This window comes from Pelodiscus sinensis, chromosome 5 (genome assembly GCF_052426305.1).
Source record: "Pelodiscus sinensis isolate ZL-2025 chromosome 5, ASM5242630v1, whole genome shotgun sequence".
NCBI classification, from domain to species: Eukaryota; Metazoa; Chordata; order Testudines; family Trionychidae; genus Pelodiscus; species Pelodiscus sinensis.
In genome coordinates this window covers 57,304,098-57,328,887 of record NC_143056.1, presented here as the reverse complement: position 1 = coordinate 57,328,887, position 24,790 = coordinate 57,304,098, and the positions used below count along the sequence as shown (strand labels likewise).

General features: G+C 41.6%; 2 protein-coding genes across 31 annotated transcripts in view; one reads left to right on the top strand and one right to left on the bottom strand.

Annotated features, from left to right (window-relative positions):
• Positions 1–5,197: 5,197 nt before the first annotated feature.
• LOC149524317 (uncharacterized) lies at positions 5,198–19,528 on the bottom strand. Of its 14 annotated transcripts, XR_016349630.1 has the most exons (7): positions 19,388–19,528; positions 17,485–17,563; positions 17,145–17,188; positions 15,676–16,169; positions 12,367–12,519; positions 9,116–9,277; positions 5,198–8,777 (listed from the first exon to the last, which is right to left on the bottom strand). XR_016349630.1 is itself a non-coding variant. In XM_089778458.1 (4 exons), exons 1-4 carry the CDS (start codon positions 19,526–19,528, stop codon positions 16,074–16,076), a joined length of 360 nt encoding a protein of 119 aa, XP_089634584.1. In that variant the 3' UTR covers positions 13,609–16,073. The 14 variants fall into 14 exon arrangements, 1 of the variants encoding a protein (XP_089634584.1); XR_016349629.1 differs by lacking the exon at positions 9,116–9,277 and having other exon boundaries at positions 10,862–12,519; XR_016349631.1 differs by lacking the exon at positions 9,116–9,277.
• Positions 19,529–19,707: 179 nt separating this feature from the next.
• The window catches only part of MEIS2 (Meis homeobox 2), a 202,720-nt gene continuing 197,637 nt past the window's right edge, over positions 19,708–24,790 (top strand). For 13 of the 17 annotated variants that reach the window (XM_006132700.4, XM_006132698.4, XM_075927029.2 and 10 more), the window contains exons 1-5: positions 19,708–20,313; positions 21,251–21,483; positions 22,858–22,999; positions 23,542–23,592; positions 24,322–24,372. In XM_006132700.4, the coding sequence (XP_006132762.1) occupies positions 20,302–20,313; positions 21,251–21,483; positions 22,858–22,999; positions 23,542–23,592; positions 24,322–24,372 (489 nt within the window). In that variant the 5' untranslated portion in view covers positions 19,708–20,301. The other 4 variants (XM_075927026.2, XM_075927032.2, XM_006132704.5 and 1 more) reach the window with 2 other exon arrangements.

The window sequence follows — 24,790 nt, the reverse complement described above, 5'->3', positions numbered from 1 at the left end:
TGTCTTGTTAGAAGAAAAAAACTGCTCTATATACCAAATTCACACTTTATTTTTAAAGTACAGATTAAGACACTGAGATATTTTTTAACAGTGTCTCTCTCTCTGTCTTTACCAAAACTAGCATTGTGCATACAGGGTAGTGTTTAAAGTGCATCTACAATCAGACTTTCTCAGACAGGGCACCTTGAAAATAGCATTATTCTATAGCAGGCTTTCAAGTAGATTCCTCTTGAACTTTCGCAGCTTTCTTGAACCTTTGACCACATTTTCATGTGAAAAATATTTTTAAAATATGTCTGTACAGGAGCAAGCATGAATACACACTATTTATTCAAACGGCTAGTACATTTGAAAAGACATTTGTTATTGTAAATCCTGAATAATTCTGAAATTACTGCAGCTTCCCTGTAAAACAGACAAAGCTTTTGTAATATAAAAAGGACAGTTTTACAGTTCTGCTGTAACTTCCAAGGTAGCCCTTATGTAACTACATTTCATGGGCACAAGAGCAGGTTTTCAATTAAATTACTGCTGTACTTATTAGATGTGTAGTCACAGGGTTTTAATAGCAAAAAGCTTGTACAGCAGATATTTAGTTCTGCTTTCTCCAGCAGATGTCACTTGCAGTACATAATAATTCATGGAAAGAAGTCCAGGCAGATAGAGATACACTGTATTCCTTGAAATATAAGCCAAATAACATTTTGGTGCTTTGTGTATGTATTAAGTTTGGCATTTGGGTTTTTTTAACAGATGGCCCTAAAATAGCAAAGGTAAAACATTTTTGTTTCAATTTTTTCCAGTGAAGATTATGCCTATAACTTCCGTAATTTTAAAAAAAAACCAAAGTGAGATACATTTAGTTGTTTACATGTATGAAGTCTGGGTCATGTCTGATCTAATCATTGCATTGAGCACTGCAATTTGACAATTATCAGATTTGACAATTACCAGTTTATAAAAGTTTTTTTTTTATTATTCCTAGCTGATTTTAACATAGAGTTGAAGTTTAGTGAAATGATACATATTCCCGGTCAAAGCAAAATTGCCACGAGTGCAACTGTGTAAAACTGCCCTGTGTTGGGCATAGTTGCAAAGTGACCTGCTCTGGTAGGAACTCTGAGAAACCTCACTCATTTACACTGGTATTACAACAGTATGTGATTCCATTCTCTCCAGTATTGATTGACACCAGTGACAAAGAGAATCAGGCCCACAGTTCCTCAGATATGCCCCGTGCCTCCAGAATCCCCATGTGAGACTATACCATTTCTCCCTTGAAGAAGGTACAGCATTTCCTCCTCTGTTGGCTCTCCCACACTACCCCCTTAGCAAAGGCATTACATTATGAGTGCGAGGCTCATGTGGTCCTTTTGCTCCCTGATCACAGGGACTGTCGGCTTCTGGACTCCTATCCAGACACTGCAAAAGACTCTCTCCCACAAGGGCAGGGAGTCAACACAATCTGCCCTTTAGTTTAGGGTTTTTTCTCAAAGAATGTAGCTATGCTAATTTCCCCCCCTGACTACTTCATAAATGTAATGATCAGGATAGTAATTGGACCATCTTACCCATGTAATGTTATTTGTTGACACTTATAAGGGTGCATCTACACTGCAACATTATTTTGAAATAACTAGCACTATTCCAAAATAACTTAGTCCGCGTCTACACAACAGGCAGTTATTTCAAAATAGCGTCAAAATACTGTCAAGCTGGAGGACTTCTTACTCCAACTCCTGTAACCCTCATTGTATGGGGAATAAGGGAAGTCAGAGGAAGAGTGCTCTATTTCAAAATAAGTAATGTGAAGACGCTCCCTGTTTTGAAATAAGATACTCAATTGACATAGCACAGTTTTAGCTTCTTTTGAGTTAAGCCCTGCAGTGTAGACACCCCTTTAGGGTTCCTTCATTCTTTCTCCCCATTTTTTGGCAAAAGCCCCACAAGCAGATTCCTATATGCTCTCTAGGGGCAGGTCTACACAGTAGGGCAAAACTCAAATTAAGCTATGCAACTTCAGCTATGTTAATTGGATAGCTGAAGTTGAAAAACTTAATTTGTTTTTTGGTGCTGTCTACACAGCAGGAAGTCAAACGAAGAACACTTCCTGTGACTTCCCTTACGCCTCATGAAATGATGGTTTCAGGAGTCAGAGTAAGAAGTCCTCCAGCCTGACATTTTTTCGAAATAATGTTTTGCAGTGTAGATGTTCTCTTTGAATTTGAATTTCCCGGGCTTCATTTGCATAAACTGGGCGCCGCCATTTTTAAATCCCTGCTCATTCGAACCCCGTGCCGCGCGGCTACACGCGGCATGGACTAGATAGTTCGGATTAGGCTTCCTAATCCGAACTACCGTTACTCCTCGTGGAATGAGGAGTAACGGTAGTTCAAACTAGGAAGCCTAATCCGAACTATCTAGTCCATGCCGCGTGTAGCCGCGCGGCACGGGGTTCGAACGAGCAGGGATTTAAAAATGGCGGCGCCCAGTTTATGCAAATGAAGCCCGGGAAATTCAAATCCCGGGCTTCATTTGCAAGTGCGGTATGCCTACATTACCCCGCTAGTTCGAACTAGCGGGGTAGTGTAGACATACCCTTTGTTATTTCAGAATAACATCAGTTATTCTGAAATAATGCTGCTGTGCAGACATATCCTAGGAGAACAGGGCCTCCTACCTGCCTAGAAAATCTCCATCTCTGGAGAGCAGATTAGATAGACATCTATCAGTGATGGTCTAGAGACAGTACTGGGTTCTGCCGTGAGGGCAGGGGACTGGACTGGATGACCTCTCGAGGTCCCTTCCAGTTCTAGTGTTCTATGATTCTATGAAATAGGAAAAAGGATTTCTAAATAGATTAGGGAATAGCACAAGCAGCATGTGCTTCATTTCCCTTTTGCCTGCACTCCTGCCTATACACATGCCACACAAGAAAATAACCTGGAATCATTTGCAGGAGGAGCATCCCCTCCCCTCAGAAGGCAAACACCAGAGAGGCCTAGGCATGAGCTCCTATATTATACTCTTCCCCCAAGGAATCTAGGAAACTGTCAACAGGATGAAACAACCCCCATCCTGAAAACGGTGAAAGAGCTGGAGAAAATATTTGTGCCTTACCACGAAAGGTAGCTAAGGCAGAGTTCAGACAAAATACAGGAGGAGGAACACTGGATGGGGAAGGGGGCTAAATAGCAAATTACTGTGACCCTGGTCCTCATCTTTGAGCTACCTGCTCTCTCCTGCAGGTCCTTATAATGGAAAAGGAAATGAGGCATGTGATTTCCTCCGACTGAGGATCCCTCCTCATAATGCAGGAAATGTGCTCAAGGCAACATGTGATGAGCCATTTTGAGTTTGAATCTAGATTCCATTCATTGGGTCAGACCTTCCCCTCTGCTTTGTTCCATGTCTAACAAAGGTGTGATGCATGGAGTGCTCATATGAGACTGGTCCTTGTTTCCTGGTTCCAGTCACATGTCAAGGCTTAGGGCTGCAAAAGGTCACAGGGCAGTGGGCAGTATTCTCAGAATCTGACTCTATGACAAAAGAGTTCATGAGTGGTCAGATAGAGAGTAGTTAGAGACACACCAGGAATTCCAGCAGGAGCAGGTAAAGAAAAGAAATTTGGGAAAGAAATGGCAAAAGAACTTCCAGAGACATTTCATGTATTGACCCTGTGGAAACTTTGCTTTTGTATTGTCAGCCAACATATCTATACCTTTGCTGGGTTGCTGTTGGGGTTTTTTCATGAAAAAGGAGTTCCTTCTGAAAATAAAAAGCTAACTAGCATGTCCAAACTTTGATTATTCACTAAGTGGAGATGATGGTACAAGTTTCTAATCAAATAATCTTACTTTTATGGAAAAATAAAACAAGGCTCTCAGTCTTTTGATGAAATGAAGATAGGGCTGAAGCAGTAGTGACCTATTTTCACTGCTAATGCATTAGCTACTCTGAGTTCAGTGCACCAGAAGGAAGAACAAATTTCTTCTGAGCAGCACTTGGATACCATGGTGATGGGTGCAACATAAGAATCTAAATAGAATGGAAAGAAATGCTCAGCATCTACTTCCTTTACTTTTATGCATGCATTTACAGGATTGTTACCAATTTCTAATCTAAAATGGCAGTAACTTTCTTCTTTGGAGTACTGATTTACTCTATGTGACAAGAGGTTGCAGCCCTACCTCTAATACCCCTGCCCATAAAAAACTCCTTCAGGATTATTTAAAGTGAAGAAATTAGAGAGCATATTTGTTGTATTAGTTGAGGAGATGTTCCATGCAGAGAATTATAATGTTAATAATAACAGTGTGCTACAGATCCCCTTTCAGCTGAGTGGCCAATACTGTTTTGTAAACATCAATGAATGAAGTCTCACAGTACCTTGTGAATTACCTATTACGAATTTCATACAGAGAAATTGAGGCAGGTCTTATATGGCTTGCTGTAGATCAGCCAGCAAGACAATAGCAAAGCTAAAAGTAGAATCTAGAACTGCTGATTTCCAATCCACCACCGTTACTAGATAATGTTCACCCCATCCACTCACTCTGAAGTGTAATTCATTTCTTTCACAAAAGACACTGGAATCCTAAAGACATTTTCTTCTCATCTTCGAACTGGCCTTTTGATTTTTAAATGTCTCTCTTTTTTTTGTTTATCTGTTGTGTATTAACACTGTGGAAATCACAAGTAAAAGGAGGGTCTGCAGGGCTGATTTTGAATTTAAACATGGACTGTTCAAGTATCTTGTGGTATCTTGATAGCATGAGAAAATCTCAGCTTCTGACAAGCTCATCTTGGGGATTGGGAAGGACGTGAGGTTATTCTTTTCCAAAGTTATTCGACATCTGGGTTTCCCCTTCTGCAGTGTTTTGACATGAGTTAATTGCAAGCTTCATTCCTGTGAGTGGAGGCTTTTAAACACAGCACTGCAAGAAGTCATGCGCTTCCCTTTCTTAAAGAACCAAAATACCCTGTACCACTTCCAAATTGATGTTATTGCTTGGTTTTGACATCAGTGCTACTATGTATGTATAACGTCACTTGACCCATTGCATATCTCTTCATCAGTTATCTTGGAGAAGAGGGAAATCGCAGAGGACCCTGAAGAAAGAGTGCTGGCTAATATCTTACAGTTTGTGTTTAGTAATCAAAGTTGGAACATTTAGGAGAAACAAACACATAGGAGTAATTTTTAAATGAGTGCTTTATATTCAGCAGTTTTGCCTTTTGGCTCTATATACTCATCAACATTTTAAACTATTCCATTTTAAATAGCCACAAAGCTCACAAGTGAGACAGAGATCCAATACTTTATTGATGCTTACAGAAGGGCAAAATGAAAAAGCTCTGATTTAAATGGTTTGGTTGGCCATCTTTCAATCTGTCATTATTTTAAAGCCCTGTACTCCAGCAATTTGCTCTGAGACTTGCAATTCACTCCCACTTCATAGAACAAAATTCCCTGAAACAACTGGATAATCGCCACTGAGCATGATTTTATGATAGAACTTTGACTAGCAGGTGAGCCTTCTACTGAAGCCACATGAAATTAAGTAATAGCTTTATTTTAAAACATTGCTGTTGAGGTATATTGAAAATTGAATTTTTAGCATACTAAGCAAAACAATCTAAGAGATGGGAACCTATAAAAGTCTTGATAAAATAAAAAACTTATGTTTGGTCACTTTATACGCAGAAGATATCTGAGTACATACGGAACTGCAAAAATATAAACACATACAAAAAGAGAATTTATATGTCCTCCATCACCACATGCACAGCAATTTTTTCCCCTATGTCAAAAACTGTAAGGGCAATTTACAAGTATATGCGCAATCAAATTTGTATTGATTTAGCAATGAATTTCTTTGATGTCCCTTACCTTAACCTCATTTTCCATTATTTCAAATTGTCAGTGATTTGTGACTCATGAATATTCAAATCTAATTTGCACATACAAATAAGCAGGCATGCAAAAAAGGTAATATGTCTCTATATTTGCCCTTTTGCTTTGTATTTATTTGCAGAGTGTTTTCTTTAAAATACTCTTAAAGTAATCCCAGCTATTTAAACACAAATGGTCTGATTCTTTCCTCACACTAGCTTTAAACCAGTGAAATTCCAGTAACTTCAATAGAGGTACTCTTAGCTTAAACAAGAGAAGAGACTCCTACCCAATTATTTTCTCTGTCCTTTTCCCCCTGCTGACTTCACATTCAAAATCATCAGTATTTTGCAAACATGTTTCTTTGGTACAGCAGCAATTTATATTTATTACTTTAGTAAGAGAGAAAACTCTGAATTAAAATATTTTATCCTAACACCTTCAAATTTTACAGCAGTTCAGATCTGGATTTGAATTGGAAATCCATGACTTGGAACCATTGATACTTAATGATAACTCAATATTTTGCTATCAAGTACAATAAATACTTCATTTCATCCTCTCTTTGTAACTGTGGTAGTGGACACAAAGCACTAAAAACCCCTTCAGATATTTATTATCAGTTCAAACTGTGGTCTTGAACTTATAGGCAAAGGGTACCTTTTCAATAGCTGAAATCTGAAAAGAACAGATCAAGAAGCATCTGCCTCTATATATGAACAATATTCTTCTTGCTCCAAAAACAAAACCCATTTCTATCACAGAATAATTTGGGGCTACACCTAGGTAGGGGAAGAAAATTAGGACAGTATTCCTCAGGACTTCTGTCTTTGTAATAATGTTGAAGAGTTGTAATTATACTGTACCAACAAAAAATAAACCTGATTTCATAATGAAAAGCTATATTTGGAAACAGGCGTTCAGATTCCAAATGGCAGTGTAGTTTGTTTTGTTTTTACCCCTTTTTACTCACTATCGGTGAACATTCATACAAACAGATGTTCTTCTCACAAATGGGTATAACGGCTGTTCTTTATGGGTCCAAGTCTGCTTTTACTGACTTGAATTGAGGCAAGATCAGGTGTGAATATTCGTTATGCTTTTTGTGGTTAACTTCCCATTTAAAAAATTTCAGCCAACTGATTGGAAAGCAGAATTAATACCATGTGACTAAAGTAATCAGTCATACATCAAAAATAATGAATTGCAAAAAGGCAAAATGAACAGTTTGCAAAAGGCCCACTGACTGAAATTTGTTTGCCTAAAATATTCTTGCTAAATACTTGCAAGCAATGAATTTTTCACAGAAATAAGGATTGATTATGGGGCCCTAAATCTTGTTTGAGGTTTGTAGGTGCTACCTACCATAATGTATATCAATAATAATGTACTTGAGAACAGAAAATATTGCTATATTTACCAGCTAATGTGTAGTCAAAATGAATAATTTGATCAGCTCTTCCACAAAAACATTTATTATAATGTTATGTGTGAATGATGTAAATATGATATTTTTAGAATATTTAATGTTAACTATAAACATGTATAGCTTAGTGACATGGCTCAGCTGTTGTGAAGTACAAGGTAAAGCCAAGTGCCTTCAAATACCCAAGAAATATTATCCAGTGTGACACATGCCTGGATATGTCTTATAGTGATCATAATATGGCCTCAAGGAAAGAATATCGGACAAACACTTCTTATGGATTTTTATTGTTATTTATATTTATTTGCTCCAAAGAACTACTTCTATTAATACCATTTATGCCACTAATCAATAGAACTATTAGTGATGCGTTATCATTGCATATGAAGTAACAATGGAATATTTATAAATGTATGTATACTTGTTTTATAAGAAATGTATTAGTACATTGTAGTTTAATCTTGTGTTACTTTAAATGCCTGTTTATTTCTGCAGATGTGAAAAAACATTTTAAACTGCAGTATGTATCATGTAATTCATGATACCAAAGATGCTGGTAAAAACATGTCATACAAAAATGATGACTGACAATAGCTAAAATACTAATTAAGGATTTGATCCTGTGAGGTGCCAAGAGCTTATGACTGGATGCTCAAGATCCACAATTCCTCTTAAAGTCAGTGGGAATTAGGCATACTCAGCACTTTTTATGGGGTGCTCAGCATCTTGCAGGATCAGGTAGACAGCCTTGTCCTGTATTCTTCAGTCAGGCAAAAATCCCATTTAAATAAATGGGGATCTTGTCTATAGATTTGGACCCCAAAATATTGAAGGCTATTAACATATGTAGGGGATTGCCTGAAGAGATGCACAGCTGGAAGGCCAATTTTCTTCAAAGGCATCTTGTCCTCTACCAGTTGAGTTCTACAAGTTAATTTTCAGAGCTTTTGGAGTGTGTGGATGTACATGATTAACAGAGTTCAAGTCTCTGGTTCTGTGGCCTTCTTCATGCAGACATTTATGAATATTATATTGACATAATCCTGTGAGAAAAAGTTAGGTCAGTCCATCCCTGGTGAAACACTAAGAAGTCAGGGCAAACCCCATCTCTGGTGTAACTGCACTTTGAGGGAAGGAGCTCTGAGTAATTAAAGTGTCTGAATACAATAGCCATGAAACTTCACTGTTTGCTTTGAAGAGTAATGTCACATGTCCTTTGACACCATCATTATTTTTTTATTAAAAAAGATGCAATTACCAGCATAATGTATAGTCAATACAGCTCTCTGGACTTTCTTAGGTAGCCTAAAATGAATAATGGATGTAGTGATATCTTGATATTTCTTGAGTCTGTTTGTTGCCTCTTCTGATTTCACTTCATCCACTTTATGAGGGGCATTTGTTAGATGCATTATCCTTTCCATGGCAGTGATATTTCGGACCATCCTGCTTCACCTGCCAAGATCCAAAAGAATAAGAAGTTTTAAATGAAGAACACCAGACAAAATAAAGTAAACAGACAAACCCAATCTACCCAAGAGATTTTTCTCTTCACAAAACAAGGTGAAATTATTTTATTTTCCCTGGGTTTTTCTAAGAATCACGTGAGGTGTCAATGTATTTAGCAGGCATGGTAGAAGCAGAAAGGTGATACCAAATGTGTATAAAAGACGTTACATGTAGAAGTCTGTAAGGGTGGGCAGCTGAGGGTGTGTTTTTTCAGTATGCATACAGCAAATCTTAAAACGGTATGAAGAAGAGCAGCCTAAAGAATTTGGAAGCTGCCTCCTCACCTGTTTCATCTGCATCTGAGTATATAGAGTGTTTTCTTTTGGAGAAGGTTGGGCAAAGGTTGAGAAACACCTGAATATCTTCATGATGCCTAGATTGTCTTCTATTGTAGCTCTCTGATCACTCACAGTGAGGGATGGGACTCAGAAATATGTCCTGGTTGACTGGGACAGAAAAAATGCTTCTGTTTTGACCTGGATCCACTTGGGGGAAGACACTGCACCTAAATATTGTGTCCACCGCTGACAATCTGTCCCCATTTGTACTAAACCTCTAGAACACGTTTGTACTGAGTTCTTGGGAAACACTCTCTAAGACTGGCTAATGGCTAATGAGTCTGCCCAGGAGCATATCAAGTGCAATTACTTTTCAGGGAATAACAACAGACCAATGAACAGTAGGTAACGTGGACTCTGCAGAGGGAAGTGAAACATACCTCCTTAGGTAGCAGAGAAGGCTATGAATCAGAGTTACTTATCCAGTAGAGGGAAGGCTTGATTCACTTCCTGAATCGCACCACTAGATCACCTCAGATGTGAGCTACTTACAGAAAAACATTTGCAAAGTTCAGCTCCTCTTACATACACACACACACACAGAGAGAGACACACACATACAGAGCTGCTGGTTTTTTATTCATAATGAATGGGGTGGTGGTGGTGCATTTTCTTTCCCTACCATTTGCCATGTATGGGGTAAGTGGCTTCAAACATTGGTTTGCTTGGACCGAGCTAGGGGAGCCAAATAAAACTGAAGAGGTTGGTGGCCGTGAGAAAGTAATTAATTTCTGCCTAGTAGTTAATCTAGTTTAAGGATGTCAGAGGAAAGACCGTGCCTTTAGATACTTGAGTACCTGCAAAACCTTGAATTAAAGTGGGGAAATCAAGCCAGCGGCTCCCTGTAGCTGCTGGTCAGTGGGAATACTCTGCATTGTGATCCTTTGGCACCCTAGCACACAGAGGAAGGGAAATTTGTCCCAGGTGATTAGATTATGCACATTCCTAGGAAGTGGGGGAGGGAAGGGACAACATTTGGGCTTGAATAACATGCGAAACGTCTGAAATGGCACATCCAAGCTGTCCACCAGCCATTCCCCAGGCTGGCAGGACTCAAGGAGCCGCAGGCTTCCACCTTACGGTTATTTTTGACAAATAACACCGATGACCACAAGGAAAAGCTCCGGTCTCTCGACCGAGTTAGTTTGCCACGCGGGGAGGGGAAGCCCAGCAGAGAAGCCAGCCCTTTGCTCCTGGTCTAGCTAGCGGGCTGCGGGCTCGGGGTGCGTCCCCTGGTCGGAGAGACTGCTGCGATTAGTCACTTCCCCGAGGTCTCTGGGCTCGGCGGTGCCAGGGCGACCCCAGCGCCAACTCGCCCCACGGTGGAAACGAGCGGCCCGGCGAAGTCAGGGCTGCGGTGCTCAAACCAGGCGCGCGTCTATTGAGTTTGTCAGGGATCATAAAATGCGAATTGATTATTCAAACCGCCATTGATTGTGAGGGAATGCTTACTGCAGCAATGGGAAAGGTTAAAAGGAAATTGACCTTCTGCCTACGTGACATAAAGTCGTTAGGTAAATGAGAGATTCATACCGGGTGTAATCAAGGTCATGCTAATTTTATTTGTAGTATTAAACTCAGTCTTGAGCTTCAACAGGAAGCTACCCCCCTGGGGAATCAAAACATCCAGAACCCCCTCACCCCCGCGATTATTTATTTCAAAAACCAAACCCCGTGTGCCAGCTGTATTACTTTGGCTTCGCGGGGCCCGATCCCGCGGTCTCAGCGCTGGCCAAGGGTCTGAAGAGCGAGCCCTTTCTCCGCGCCCGTCACGCGTCTAGGTGCGCACATATAGGGGGCATCCGCACAAACTCCTCTCCGCGGGTACCGGACGTCAGCTCCTGGCCCGGGAGCAATCCAGCTTTCTTGCCCGTACTCTGCTAAAGCCGCTCTGGTCTCGCAGACAGGGATGAGAGCGTGCACCAAAAATTAGATGCATTTATGCACATATTTATCCCCTCTAATTATAGAAATTAATCCTCTTACTTAGGACTAAAAGGTAACGTCTGAGGCCTCCCTTTGATGTTTAACAGCATCATTTGGGGCTCCCCGTCCAACTGATTAAGGAATAATTGTTGGTAAATGCTTTCCGAGTGGATTGTGTTTAATTGAGGGGCATTCATAATTTTACGGCTTACCGCAAAATGAAACGTAATTAAAAAACGCAGAAATTCTAACTGATTTTTATTCCAATTATGTTTATTGTTCAGGCTAATTATTGCATGGGCTGGGGTGTTGTTTCCCTTTCCCCAAAAGAAAGGCATCCTAGAGCGCTCCCAACATTCCCGGGAAGTTTTTTCTAAATACAATATTGAGAGGGTTTTTCATTGTTATTTTCAATTATAATTAAATGTTTCAGCTTCGCTCCCCCTCCCCCTTCCCTTCTCTCCTCTCTGCAACACCATGGGATGTGAGAAAGTGATGGCAGCTCTCTTCCCCCAGACCTCGGAGTAATTGCAGAAGGGCTGATGAATTTCTTGAAGAAACACTTGCCACACACTGCGGAAACCATCTCCTAGCAGGATTTTACAAGCCAAAGTAAACAAAGCACCCCAGGGGCGATTTCCCCCCTTTGCGCAGCTTACTTCTCAATTTACTTCAGAAGTGATCGCAGGCGCGCGCGCACACACACACACACACACACACACACACACACACACACACACACACAGATACGCACGACATTAGAACATGAATCACAGTTTACATTTCGAAAATCGTACGGAGAAAGCAAGCACGTAAACAGAAGGTGTTAAGGGGGCTCGTCGGTCATTAAAAGTAGTAGCTAGAAGCTCTGCAGTTAGCAATGCAATTCCACATCCACTCAAAAGCCATCTCTTCATACGCTCTTTGAATACACAGGTCTCTAAAAGAAAATTCAAGCCCTCTCAGCCACACCTTTCACCAGCAGTTGCTCCAGGGAAAGGAATAAAGTTACTGGGCTATTCTGAGTATTTATAGACTCTATAGAGTTGAGCATTTAAATGTATTTATTTTATTCCTTTTACTGGAGAGAAGTACCTAAGTCAGTGGGCTCCCCCTTAACAAAAAGCTTTTACTTTTAAAGCAAATGATCGGTTCTGAGATGTCCTTGTGAAAGCGGGGGGAGGAGGGGGAATTAAAACTGTCAATAGTACTCTTAACTCGCGTTTTTCATTTGACTTCTAAAGCCGCTGCGAGAGGAATACACAGCGCACCTTATATTTATTGCTTCTTTTGCTTCCTTGGTGCAACTGCCATCGAAAAACATACGGTCAGGTCCTTTTTCGCCTCTGCTTTTCAGTCTTCACAAGTGTGATCTTGCTCATTTAGGCGCATCTCTATCTAGTCATGTGGAGCATGCCGGTTTCCTAAGGGTTTTAAGTTTAATTGTAACAAAGTGTTTAAATTCTACTGGGAGGAATTGGAGGTGAGGGAGAATCCACCTCAATGCAAATTAGAAATAGCCCAAGACTTGTAAAGCGGGGTAGAAGAGGGATTTTAATGCAGCAGTGTCTGTACTTTTTGCTGCAGCAGAGCCGCAAATCCTTTGATTTAACTGACATAGATTTTCCATAAATAGGAAAAGCGCAGAGAGAGAGAGAGAGAGAGAGAGAAGGGGGGGTATTTTATGTAAATGAGCAAATCCGAAATGTATTACAAATCCACTGTAATAAAACTGACAGTTTTGACAGTATTGACAACATAAATATATGTTGGAACACAGCACTTTCAGACACTTAACCGATGAAGGAATAAAAAAATTCGACTACAATATTTCAAATAATCGACATTGATGTTTTGATACATCATTTTTATACCTCGAATCGATCTATCACTCTGTGACCGGTCAATTGTAAGTAAAAATCTGCTGCAATTATTTACGCTATTGCCAATGACGACCTAATAACTGTTTTCAATTAATTACAACCAAACTCAGGATTATGAGGACTAACTAGCCGTATATTCTGCTGTATGTCCCTTGCATTTCCTGACTGGAGAACAAACACAAATATGTATATTGCATTCTCTTTGTGGGATCAAACAGAAAGCTGTACAAAGGAGATGCGATTGTTTTAGAAAGAAAACTCCGTCTTTTGGTAAAACACCGCGGGCGCTGTTCATGCCAGCCTCAACACTATATTTCCAGGAAACACGTTATATTATTTTGCCAGCCATTTCTTTTATGCATGAACACACCACGCTCCGCGCATTTTTTTTTAAGTTAAGATCTATGTCCCGCGTCAGACAATAGACTGGGCTCTTTCAAAGGGAAATGGGTACTGAGAGAGAGAAATAGTGTCCTCAGTCATTTTAAAGGGGGGGTGGACATTGTTATCTGCATATCCCAAGTCAAAATTCAGTATAAAACGAACCCCCTTTTGGAGTTTTGTAGGTAGCTGGAGAACAATACTGTCTAATCTGAGCAAGAGAAGAAAGCTGCAAGTGTAGTTGGTGGATTCTGTGGAGGATATAATAAGCCTGTTTTGTTATCCATCTTGCTTTTTTAATTCCCAATTTTCCTTTTGTTATGTTGGAAAGATTTGCGTTATGCCCGCGGATTCCTCGAACAAATAAAGCAAATTGCTAGCTCTACCCCTGCCCACTGCGTTTTTACGAAATATTAACAGGTATTTTCCCTTTCTGCTCTCAGTGTAAATATACAGGTTGTCTGTTTTATGCCAATGAAAGACGCGTTGTCCTTTTACATGTGCCCTCACGTGCATAGCTATATAAAATTCAAGTTGGCTTGCGAGTTATTTTAATGCCCCTCTTCACGCAGCAAATACCCCGGCCGTGGGTTCCTATTTAAGAAAAGAGTAAATTATTCTAAAAGAAAGTGAGAAGGTAAGGGGGGCGGAAGAGAGAAAGAGAGAGGGGGGGAACACCGTAATTTAAGGATTTGCACCTCCTCTGTTTCTCCGGGTGATTGGAGTTCGGGATTTGGAATCCACTTTTACTATCACCTTGTGAGAAAGGCTTTTCAAGTGCTATGTTCTGGTCTCACTTAACTGTTCAGTGCAAAAAAAAAAAAAAAAAAAAAGCCATGTTTGGGGGCTGAATGGAAAAAAGCGCATTTCTGAACGTGTTGGAGTCCCGCCAGATAGCGCTAGAGGGCTGTTTATTGAATCGCTTCTTCTCTTCTGTGGGATCTTTAACAGAATAAACAGAAGAGAGAAAGAAATGGGGAGGCGGGAGCCGCCCCACGAGTGCCGTTTTGAATCTCTGGAGATTATTGGGCGAATAATGGGGACTTGGAAGTGAATGGAGACCCTAGCGCTCTCTGGGTTCGTGTTATATTTTTTAAAAAGACTGAGAAAGAAGAGGCGGATGCAGGATGTTAACAGGTAACTAAATGAACCTCCTACTAATCCAACTTCCAAAGATCCCAATCATCCTGCAGTGGAGGTCAAGAAAAGTTCACCGTGATGGGCTACCATTGACTTTCTGGAGTGGAAAGATTTTCGAAAAGTAATAGATTGCTGAAAAGGAAGGGGGAGCAAAGCACATTAGTGGGAGGGGGGGGGAGGAAGAGGAAGCGAACTAAATGAACGGAGAGCTGACGAAACTAAAGTGTACTTAGTTTTAAAGTGGGGTTCTAGACAAGACCTAGAAAATGATGCAGCTGCCTGAATCCACATATGTAGGGAATAATTTAGGGGAGAAGAGGAAGGGAAGTCAAATTATAAAAATTAGAATGAGATGAGTAAAAACGGACCAAATTCTAATAATGAAACCTTTTCTTCGTATGGGACAGTACAGGAAATCAGCAAAACGGTACAGGAAAACAGCAGCTCTTGCACGGGGGAAGATTACACTGTAGAATATTCTTTATAATAAAAATGAGAGGGGTAACAACATACTACGTGCATACATCTGAAAAGAAAAACTTCCTGTGGATTCTGATACATCGTTATGGTTATTTTAGAACCCTACAGAGCATTTTAACAGATTTATTTCTTTCGTCATTAAATCTGATGTATTTCATTCAACAATATTCCAAGAAAAATACAAATTAAAATATACAAAATAATTCTTGTTATTGTGCAAAATCCCTCACCTTTCCATTACAGTTTGTCTGCAAATATAGAGGACAGTTTACATTTCTCGTTACCATTTGCATGATCGGGAAAAAAAATACTTCGACTCAGCAAACCAACACCGAAAGTAACAGTGACTAAAGTTATAAACACTATTAAGGTTCAAACCATTTGTCCCCTTTAGCAAGGCGTCAATTGTTTTAGCAAAGGTAGGAAAGCTAAAAGGATTTTCAAAATTTAATAAACCAGATTAACAATATGTACTCTCCAGTGTTAGGGACCCCAAAGTCAACTACCTAAAATATCTATTAAACCCACATGACTGCCTATAGGAAGTAGAATAGGATTTCCGAACACTAAACAGTGATTTCGTGAAAGCATAGCCTGTTTCCCCAAACTTTCTATTTGCAACAAAATATGGCACTGTGCATAAAAGCAGTGGTCTAGATAAACAATGGAACATCCTTCTTACGGCTAAAATATTACCTGTTGTGCAAGTCCGGTTTTGCAGGGGCTCTCAGAAATAGAGGCAGATCTCAAAGCCAGCAAAAGCCTAAAGATGCCACACTTCGGAAAGGCTGATTGAAAACAGACTCTTTAAGTTTTAGAAGATGTTTCTCTCTCACTCCCTCCAAGAGTTAAGAAGCCGATTTGGGAGTTTGAAGGAAATAGGTTTCAGCGTCCATATTTGTTCTGGTGCACTTGTAAAATGCGATTTGAAGAGGATCTTTAGCCCTCTGATTGTCTTTGCATTGTTTTTCTTGAAACGGATCTTTTGCCCTTAATGAATCCCCACACAGCTGGACAGCTCCTTCTCGGACACTGAGAGCTCTAACCCCAAACTGACCCCAATTTGACACCACAAGATGAAATTTTACCGCCTGTTAAAACCATTTCCAGCCTCGGCAAAAGGAGCTAGCTGTTGACGGAGATGCACTTCCACACCGGACACCTAATTTCTCTTTGGACTTTGGTCTGACCTGCAAAAAAACAAATGATGCGTCTCTCTCATACTTTTCACGGGAACAGCCTTTGTAGTGTGTGCACCCGAAATTGGAAATCAGCCAATTTAATCTCCCAAAATTACTGATTTTTTAAAAGTACTCCACCATGCGGGAGGGAACCCCCCCCCCGCACACACACACACACCCCAACTCAAGAGTGCTGTTGCTTCTGTTTCTTACATTTAGACCTAAACCTGAATATATCAAATATTTTGGGGCATTACATTTAGATCTTCTAATGGCTCTGTAGCGCTTTAAACTGCTTTAAATTAAACTGCTTTAATCTACTGGGACAGTGGGAAAAGATCCCATCATTCTTCAACCCTGTGCATTAAAAAAAATGACACAACGGGGAGCATGAAAATCCTTTAGCTGACCACATGAAATTTCACTTTCTATCATCTTAAATTAATTTTTAAAAGTTGCTCCTGCTTCTAAATGGCACCCCCACACCAGAGCTAGCCAGCTCAAGGGCTTTAGTTTAAAATGAAAATTGTGAAAAGAATAGAGCTTGGTGCTGCAAAAATCTGTTTTGCTGCTTTTGTAGCTATATGTATGTTGCTCTCTAGCAATTCTTTAGTCTGGAGAATAGAAATCCACATTGAATAGTATGAAAATCTGGCATGTGAAAAAACGAAGTATAAAATAATGATACAATTAATAAAGCGCGCTCTTTGTAAATCAAGTGGTGTAGAAACTTCCTTTTTCGAAGGAAACGGATAAACTTTCATCACAATACATATAGCCTGGAATCAGAACAAATCCACTGAAGACTTCAGTGGAACTAGATTACTTTTATACAGCTATACTACAGTGAAAGACCCTCTCATACACTCGGAACCTATATGAAATGAGACACACGGCTGAATTCATACTGTCTCTATTAGAAAATAAGTTGAAAAGCTACACATCTAAAAATATAGCCCAGCACTTTAGGTGTTTTGGAGGTACCTTGGTCAAATGATTCCGGTGAAGTTTAGGAATTTGGCACCTTTCTAGGAAGCGAAAAAAAGCAAATACCATTCATCAATGACTAGATCTCTTAAAAAAATCTGTTAGAAAAGTACAGCTGTAAAACTAGGAAAGGATTTGCATAACCTACTGCTCTGTAGGTCTCCGTGCACCCAAAGGATTAGCCAAGTATTCATTACCATGAATATGTTGAATTGCGTTACCGATTTATACGACAGAGTATAAAATACTGCACAACAAGAGCAGCTCTTTCCCTGCAAAATGAATCGACTTAACCACTTCTGGAAAGAGATCTACATACTAAGGGCTGTTTACTCACCTTTCTTTATAGTCCCGTGAAAGTCAATCACAGAATATCGGTTGCTTTTAGGGCTAGCTTTAATCTTGGAGGAGATCCGCTAGGGGGGAAAAAAAACCACTGGTTTGCTCTTCGGCTTCTGACGATTTTTAAGCCGGGTGCAAGTCTAACTAAAAGTACCGGAGTGACTTTGCTCCATATTGCTCTCATATTTGTAAATACAGTCTGCTCTGCAGGGCTCACCCCTATCAGAACTCGTAGGAATGCCCACTGGCGTTTGTCAGCCCTACACACTATCTTTCTTTATATGTGAGGGCTGATTTCCCGCAGACATCATTGTTATGATGGCTCATTTAATCAAACTGTTTAATTGCTCCGGTAATCACTATCATCATCACAGGTACTCAATCATTCATCATTTTCGAGGGGTTTATTGACCTCTGGAGCTCATTCTCTATGCCCATTAAAATCTAGCCAAATTTCTATAATTACCCTTTGGGTTTTTTATTCATTTAGTTAGCTAGTTAGTTTAAAAAAAATCTTAAGAAAACAATAATAAACAATCCCTAACTGACTCAAATGCATTTTTGCGATGTATGTTTAAAAGCCATCTATGTATCAGGCCACATTCACAACTGGGAACATAATCATTGATAAATCCCACTATTAACGGGATAGTCTGTTTTAGATTTTATGTGCAGGGAACCGTGAACGAGAAAGGGTTGGGGGGGGGGGGAGGAAGAGAGGACAAAAGTGCAGCAATCGATAGTTTGACCATCGCTCCGCCCCTAAATTTCAAGCATCCTTCATGATTGATGATCTTGGGTAGCTTTGGTAATTGACTGCTCTGAGGTAAGGCATGCTTTAGTTCCTGCAGTGATTGGGCGAGAGAAGTGTGTGTGTGTGTGTGTGTGTGTGTGTGTGTGAGAGAGAGAGAGAGTGTGTGTGTGTAAAAAAAGTTCATTGGGTGCTCCAGGGGGGTGCACCAGCTCACTTAATTTGCTAAATAACCCTACTGTAATTAGCACTACCATTAGAAGGCATTACCGAGTTAATACTTCAGCATACATTCCCCAAATACAACAGAGATATAGAGCAAGTCCAGCAACATACACACAGACATACGTACATACATACATACATACATACGAGACCCAATGACATGCTCAAATTGAACCTGCAAACAAAATCTGCATAACATTTGGGCTTCTCATACAAGAGTGACTATGATTTTTGTTTTAAAGCCTCTTTTAAAGACTGAAAACCCCATCACAAAACTAAAGGGATGTCCTTCCTTCCCCTTCTTCCCCCCGTCCCCCTCCCCCGCACATCACAACTGCAGTTGATAGAAGCGAACACTTAATGAAGAACAATGCCAAATATAGTTGGAATGAGGTGTTCTCTTCAGGTCCTGGAAAATTAATTTGTCAACAGCGTAAGGAATTCACACAAGTAAAGAAACCACACTTTAAACATCACATTCTGGCAGAGACGCAGTACTTGGGAAAAGCAAAGCTTGTTTCCTATGGAAGATCAACTTATATGCCTCTTTACGTTTTAACTGTCGATTCCCACAGACTTGCATACCGTCCGCGACTACCGTGGTATCTGAAGATAAAAACAATGTTAACAATATGCTAAACAGCGCGGTAAAGCAGTATAGATTTCGCTGGTAAAATAATCTAGTGAAAACCAAACCAGGTCTAGGCTCCTATCGTACTTTTCTTCTTGCTTTCTGCAGTTTTCCCTCTTCCCCTCTCTCTCAAACACACACACTTTCTCTCTCTTCCTCCTCCTCCTCCTGTGTCTCCCTCTTTCTCACACACTCCCTCTTTCCTATATGAAAAGGAAGGTTGATTTGCTATGGGTATGATCTGTGGTATGGCTCCCCCCATGTGGCGTTGAAGCAGTCCTGATTACATACTCTGCATATCACAGGCTTTATTCGCTCGCTCGCTCGCGCGCGCTCTCTCTCCCTGTGCTCTCCTCTCCCTCTCCCCTCTCCCTTGTATGTGTCTCTGTTGTAGGACTGGCTATGGCCACCACTACTTCCGGGTTCCGTCATTTCATTCTCCCGCCGATCAGCGCTGCAAAACTGAGCCTCTTCTATAAGCCAGCCAGCAGCCAACCTGCCAACACTTACTGACACTCACTCATCTCAGAGAGAGAGACAAAATACCTACCAGGAAAAAAAGAGAGAGAGAGAGAGAAAGGGGGAAGTCCAGGTTTCGCAAACTATTCAATTTTTCTTCGCATCTTTCCCCACCCCCCTTCCTAGTACTTAAAAAAAAACCTATAGCGATCCTAAAAGGCACAACCCAAACGCGGAGTTACTGGAAGAAGAAACCGGGGTTAAAAAGATTCCTCCTCTCTTCTTCATCATCATCAACCATCATTCATTCACTACCTTGACATTCCCTGGCTTTGATTGACAGCTGGAGTGGCAAAAAGCCATGAGACACGACAGTTTGGTTACATGTGGGTTGCTGACGGGCCGATCGTAACCTTCAGTTTGGGGGCTTGACAATTTTTTTTATTTTTTTATTTTTTTTTTTTTTGCTTAGAGAAAGAAAAAAGGAAAAGAGAGAGAGAGAAAGAAAAAGGAAAGAGTGAGAGAAAGAAAAAAGAAGAAATACACAAACATCGTGGTTCTTGGCTGATTATTTTTTATTATTGTTGTCATTATTACTATTATTATTGACCCAAACGGGAGAATAAGAGAAGTCTATAAGTGGGTTGCCAAAAAAAAAGGAATCTTCTTCATTGTAAATCACTTTCTTTTCTGGACTGGGATATTAAATATACGACACATCCAGGAGTTTATTGGAGCGCAGACTGATGGCGCAAAGGGTAGGTTTAAATCTCCAACACTTACCTATATATAAATCCTCTCTTAAGAGGGGCCTGTCCGATTTGCTCTCCTCTGTTGCTGATGATGATGGCGGCCAGTATTAAAAAATAGCAGCAAAAATTATTCACCAGCTTTGCGTGTGTGTGTGTGTGCGCGCGTGTGTCTCACTCTCTCACTCTCTCTGTGTGTCTCTGCAATTGTTCCACGCTTTTTTCCTCTCCAGCTTTTCCCCCAGCAGCGCGATTTCCCTGCTACTCTAGCTGCTCAGTAGCACGGGTTTCACAAGGGGAGGCTGGCTGCTGCTGCTGCCGCTGCCGCTGCCGCTGCTGCTGCCTGGGATATATATACACATATATCTACACACACATACATTGCTGCTTGTTTTGTCTCTGACTTTGACAAGGACAAGGGGAATTGCTACTAAATAATGTTTCTGGTAACTTTCAGATTATTTCCACCCCTCCCCCCCATGCACCCTTCCTCCTCCTCTCCTCTTCCCAGTGTTTAGTTCTTTATTTATTTATTGGCTTTTGAGTCTGTTTATTCATTTATTTCTGCTCTTTGCGTTCTCATTCAGAGTAACTCGAGTTTCTCCTTCATTTCCTTCCTTTTCATCCCAGTTTCCTTGTTAGGGTTTCTTCTTCCTTGATTGAAGCAGACCTCTTCCCCCCCCCCCCGTACCCCTTTCCCTCCTCACACGGCCCCCTCCCTCCCTACCCTGGCTAGCTTCTTCTCTTTTATTTTATTTTATTTCATTTTTATAACTCTCCCTCCGTTGTGGCTGCTCTGTTTGGTTTTGCTGTGTTGTGTCTGTCTGGGTGCTTTACTCTCTTCTGACTTTTGTTGTTGTTGTTTGTTTTTTGTTTTGTTTTTTTTCCTCCTCCTTTCTACTCTCTCTCTCTCTCTCTTTCTCTCTCTCGGTCCATTTTTTGACAGTACGATGAGCTGCCCCATTACGGCGGGATGGACGGAGTAGGGGTGCCGGCTTCCATGTACGGAGACCCTCACGCTCCACGGCCGATCCCCCCGGTTCACCACTTGAACCACGGGCCGCCGCTACATGCCAGCCAGCACTATGGAGCCCACGCCCCGCACCCCAATGTCATGCCGGCCAGCATGGGATCGGCTGTCAACGACGCCTTGAAGCGGGACAAGGATGCGATCTACGGGTAGGTACATCCAGGGCAACCCGGGCGCCATAGCCCGGCTTGCAGCTTGTGTGTTTTGGCCCTGGAGAAGGAGGCAGGGGCAGGGTGAGAGAGCGAGAGGAGGCTGGAGAGGTTGGAGGGGTAACTCTGGCTAAAGTCTGCTTTAGAGAAAAGGACTTGGTAGGCACGGCTAAGAAGGGGTTTAGGAGAAACAAAAAAAAATTACTGTTGTGCAGGGAAACCTCTGGTGTGTCTTTTAATTAGCAGTACTACTAATAATTAATAAAAAAATTAAAGTGTAATTACATAGGAGGGAAGTAAAGTACCTACAGGCATCAGAAAATACACCCTTACACATAACAATTGTTTTTCTTTTTTTATTTCACACCCGGAGAGGCACAAGTTAGGAGTTGAGACAGAGTGGGTGGATAACACGGTACTGAATTTTAGCTGAAGCTGTGTTGTTCTGGTTGACCAAGATGCCATAATAACACTCCTCCAGCACTGTAAATAAAGAGGTAGTCAAATCGCGGAAGACAGAGTAATAATCAAGGGGCTCACTTCTAAAGGGGGAAAAATGGAGGCAGTGAGATGAGCTTCCCTGTTTAGAAAGGAAAAAATACAACCCCCAAACCAAAACAACAGCAAAATCTCCCAGCCCTGTGCCAATGCAGTGCTTGGGGGAATGACACAGATTCCTTTCAGTGCAGTAAATTACCCCAAAAGAAGAGCTAGTAACCTCTGTGACATAAGAAGGGCCCCCGCTCAGAGCCACAAAAGGGTGAAATAGGCAAACACACACTTACTACTTAACACAGATATTTTTCATGACTACTCCAATTATGGGAAAATATTTCTAGAAGTGTTTCTCTCTCTCCCCCCCCTCCCCATCCAGCTCAGTTATCTAGACAGCTGGTATTTTACTTGGGTGTGCTTGCTAAGCCAGGAAACTTTACCACATTTTAGCTAGCAGTCTCCTTTAAAAATAATAAAGAAAAAAAACCCAAATACGAAGTCGTTCGAACAGTTTGCGTAACAGTGTTTCTCATTTTAGGTTATAGCTTGGGGGCAGGGATGGGATTGTCCTGGTTTCGTATTATTTAAAGCTGTGGCTAAAAGTGTAAGATTCACAGCTGAGCTCCCGTGATGTGTGCATGCGTTTGTTTTCTTCTGTGCTTAGGTTATTTTTGTCTCTGGTCTGTGGGATCCAACAGTGGATGCGGTTTGGGATTTTACATTTTTTAAATATTTTGTGAAGTTGTAACTTGCATTTGCTCTGTTTGAAGGCATTGTGGAGGGCTGCAGGGTGTAGTGTTTGTGTGGATATACTTGTTGATTAGAGCTCTTCTTTCTTGCCTCCCCCCCCCCCCTTCTTTGTGTGTCACTGCCCGGTAGGCACCCGTTGTTCCCCCTCTTAGCGCTGGTCTTTGAGAAGTGCGAGCTGGCGACCTGCACTCCCCGGGAGCCTGGTGTGGCCGGCGGGGATGTCTGCTCCTCGGACTCTTTCAACGAGGACATCGCGGTCTTCGCTAAACAGGTCCAACACTTTTTCACAGCCCCCCGATCCCGATTTCCCCATCCACACACATAGACAGACACACAAGCCACCTATTACCTCACTTTCAGAAAGAGAGAGAGAGGAGGCGGCTCCGGGCTGTTAATTCTGCCCTGGAAGTCGGGGTGGAGGTGTGGGGTGGAAAATGTGCTCTGCCATCGATCCGAATTGGCCTCAACCGAAAAAGAGCCGGTTCTAGACTGTTTACACTAGTTCACCAACTCCTGGCTCCCCCCCAGACCCTCATCCCCACCAAGCCAGTCCCTGTGAGAGGCTTTTTAGCCAGACACTCAACCCGAGAAATACAAGAGTTCCAAAGGAGAGGGCTCTGAGAGGCACCGGGCTGGCCGCAGTTCAGACTCTTTTTCACATACACTGTTATTTCGCGGAGTGTATTCATATTTTAATCTGGCCCGGGCGTATTTCTCCTCGCTAGTTTGTCACACGTTTTTGCTGCAAGTGACTGGCTTTACAGGGCTTTGAAGCGGGGCTGTAATTCACACTGCCTGTCCTACTTCTCGCAGGTCCGCGCTGAAAAGCCACTTTTTTCTTCAAACCCAGAGTTGGACAATTTGGTAAGGCTTCTACATTTGCCCCCCTTCCTCCAGTTTGTCCCATTAATGATGAGCACCTTGCTAAAACATGAAGGGATCATTATAAGTGAGGAGGCTGGGGGCGGCCGCAAGTTACAGGTTCAGCTATCCAGGGTTTTGGGGGGGGGGGGACAGGGGAAGAGAAAGATTTAAAAAAAACCCTGCATCCGAGAGGCTTCAAAGAGCTTCCCCTTTAAAGTGAACCAGTGTCCCAATGCATTGCAAAGCTGTGTTTAAAGCCCCGGGAAGCGACAGGGAAGGAAATAACTAAAAAGAGAGAGCGAGCTGGAGATTTCTAGCGCAATTCTTTTGCTAATGCGGCTGATTTCAATAGTAAAAGTGCCCAAAGCTGCTTGTAAAGGAGATGCCAAACGGTGCATTTTGAGCGTTTCCCTTTTTTCTTTCTTTTAAGGTGTGTGCGTGGTTGGGTGCTGTGTGGAACCCCAGAAATAAATACTGGGGAGAGGGAGGGAGATTTCTCTAGCTCCCAGTGCAACGCGAATCCCCGCTCCTCAAATCCACGTTATAAAAATCCAGTGCTGGGGGTTAAAGTTGATCAAAATTGCTCAGGCGTGACCAATGAGCTAAAAACCTGGCTAATGAGTGTGCGCCCTGACAAGCCCCTTCTCTGCCCATTGGGGCTCGCAGCTATGCGCAGACCCCAGTGCGTCCCTTCTCACAAATAACTCCTTGCTCAAAACTTTCTTGCAGATGATCCAAGCAATACAAGTACTAAGGTTTCATCTGTTGGAATTAGAAAAGGTAAGACCCAAGGTGCTGGGGACTGTGGATCCTACTCTCGTTATCTCTTCTTCTCCCCCCCCCCCCCTCCGGTTTGGTTGCAGACACTTGTGAACCGGGCAAAAGACTAGAGGGGAAAGCCAGAGCGATACTGTAATCTGGACCGTAAGGAGCATGTGGCATTCGATAAACATGTGAAGTCCAGCCCGGCGTTTCTTTTTCATTGCAATTCGAATCGGGTCCTTGAAAAATAGTTGAACCCCTTTACATTCACCCTACTCTTTCTTTCAGTGGGTGCGATTTCGCGGATTCGGGTTATTTCTTACATAATTAAATAACCTCTGCTCTAATCCAGATCCGATCGCCATATTCATCTGAGCATTAGCTGTTGTGATTAAGCAAGAGGTGGCGGTTCCTCTGGGGAGTAGCTATGTTTTGA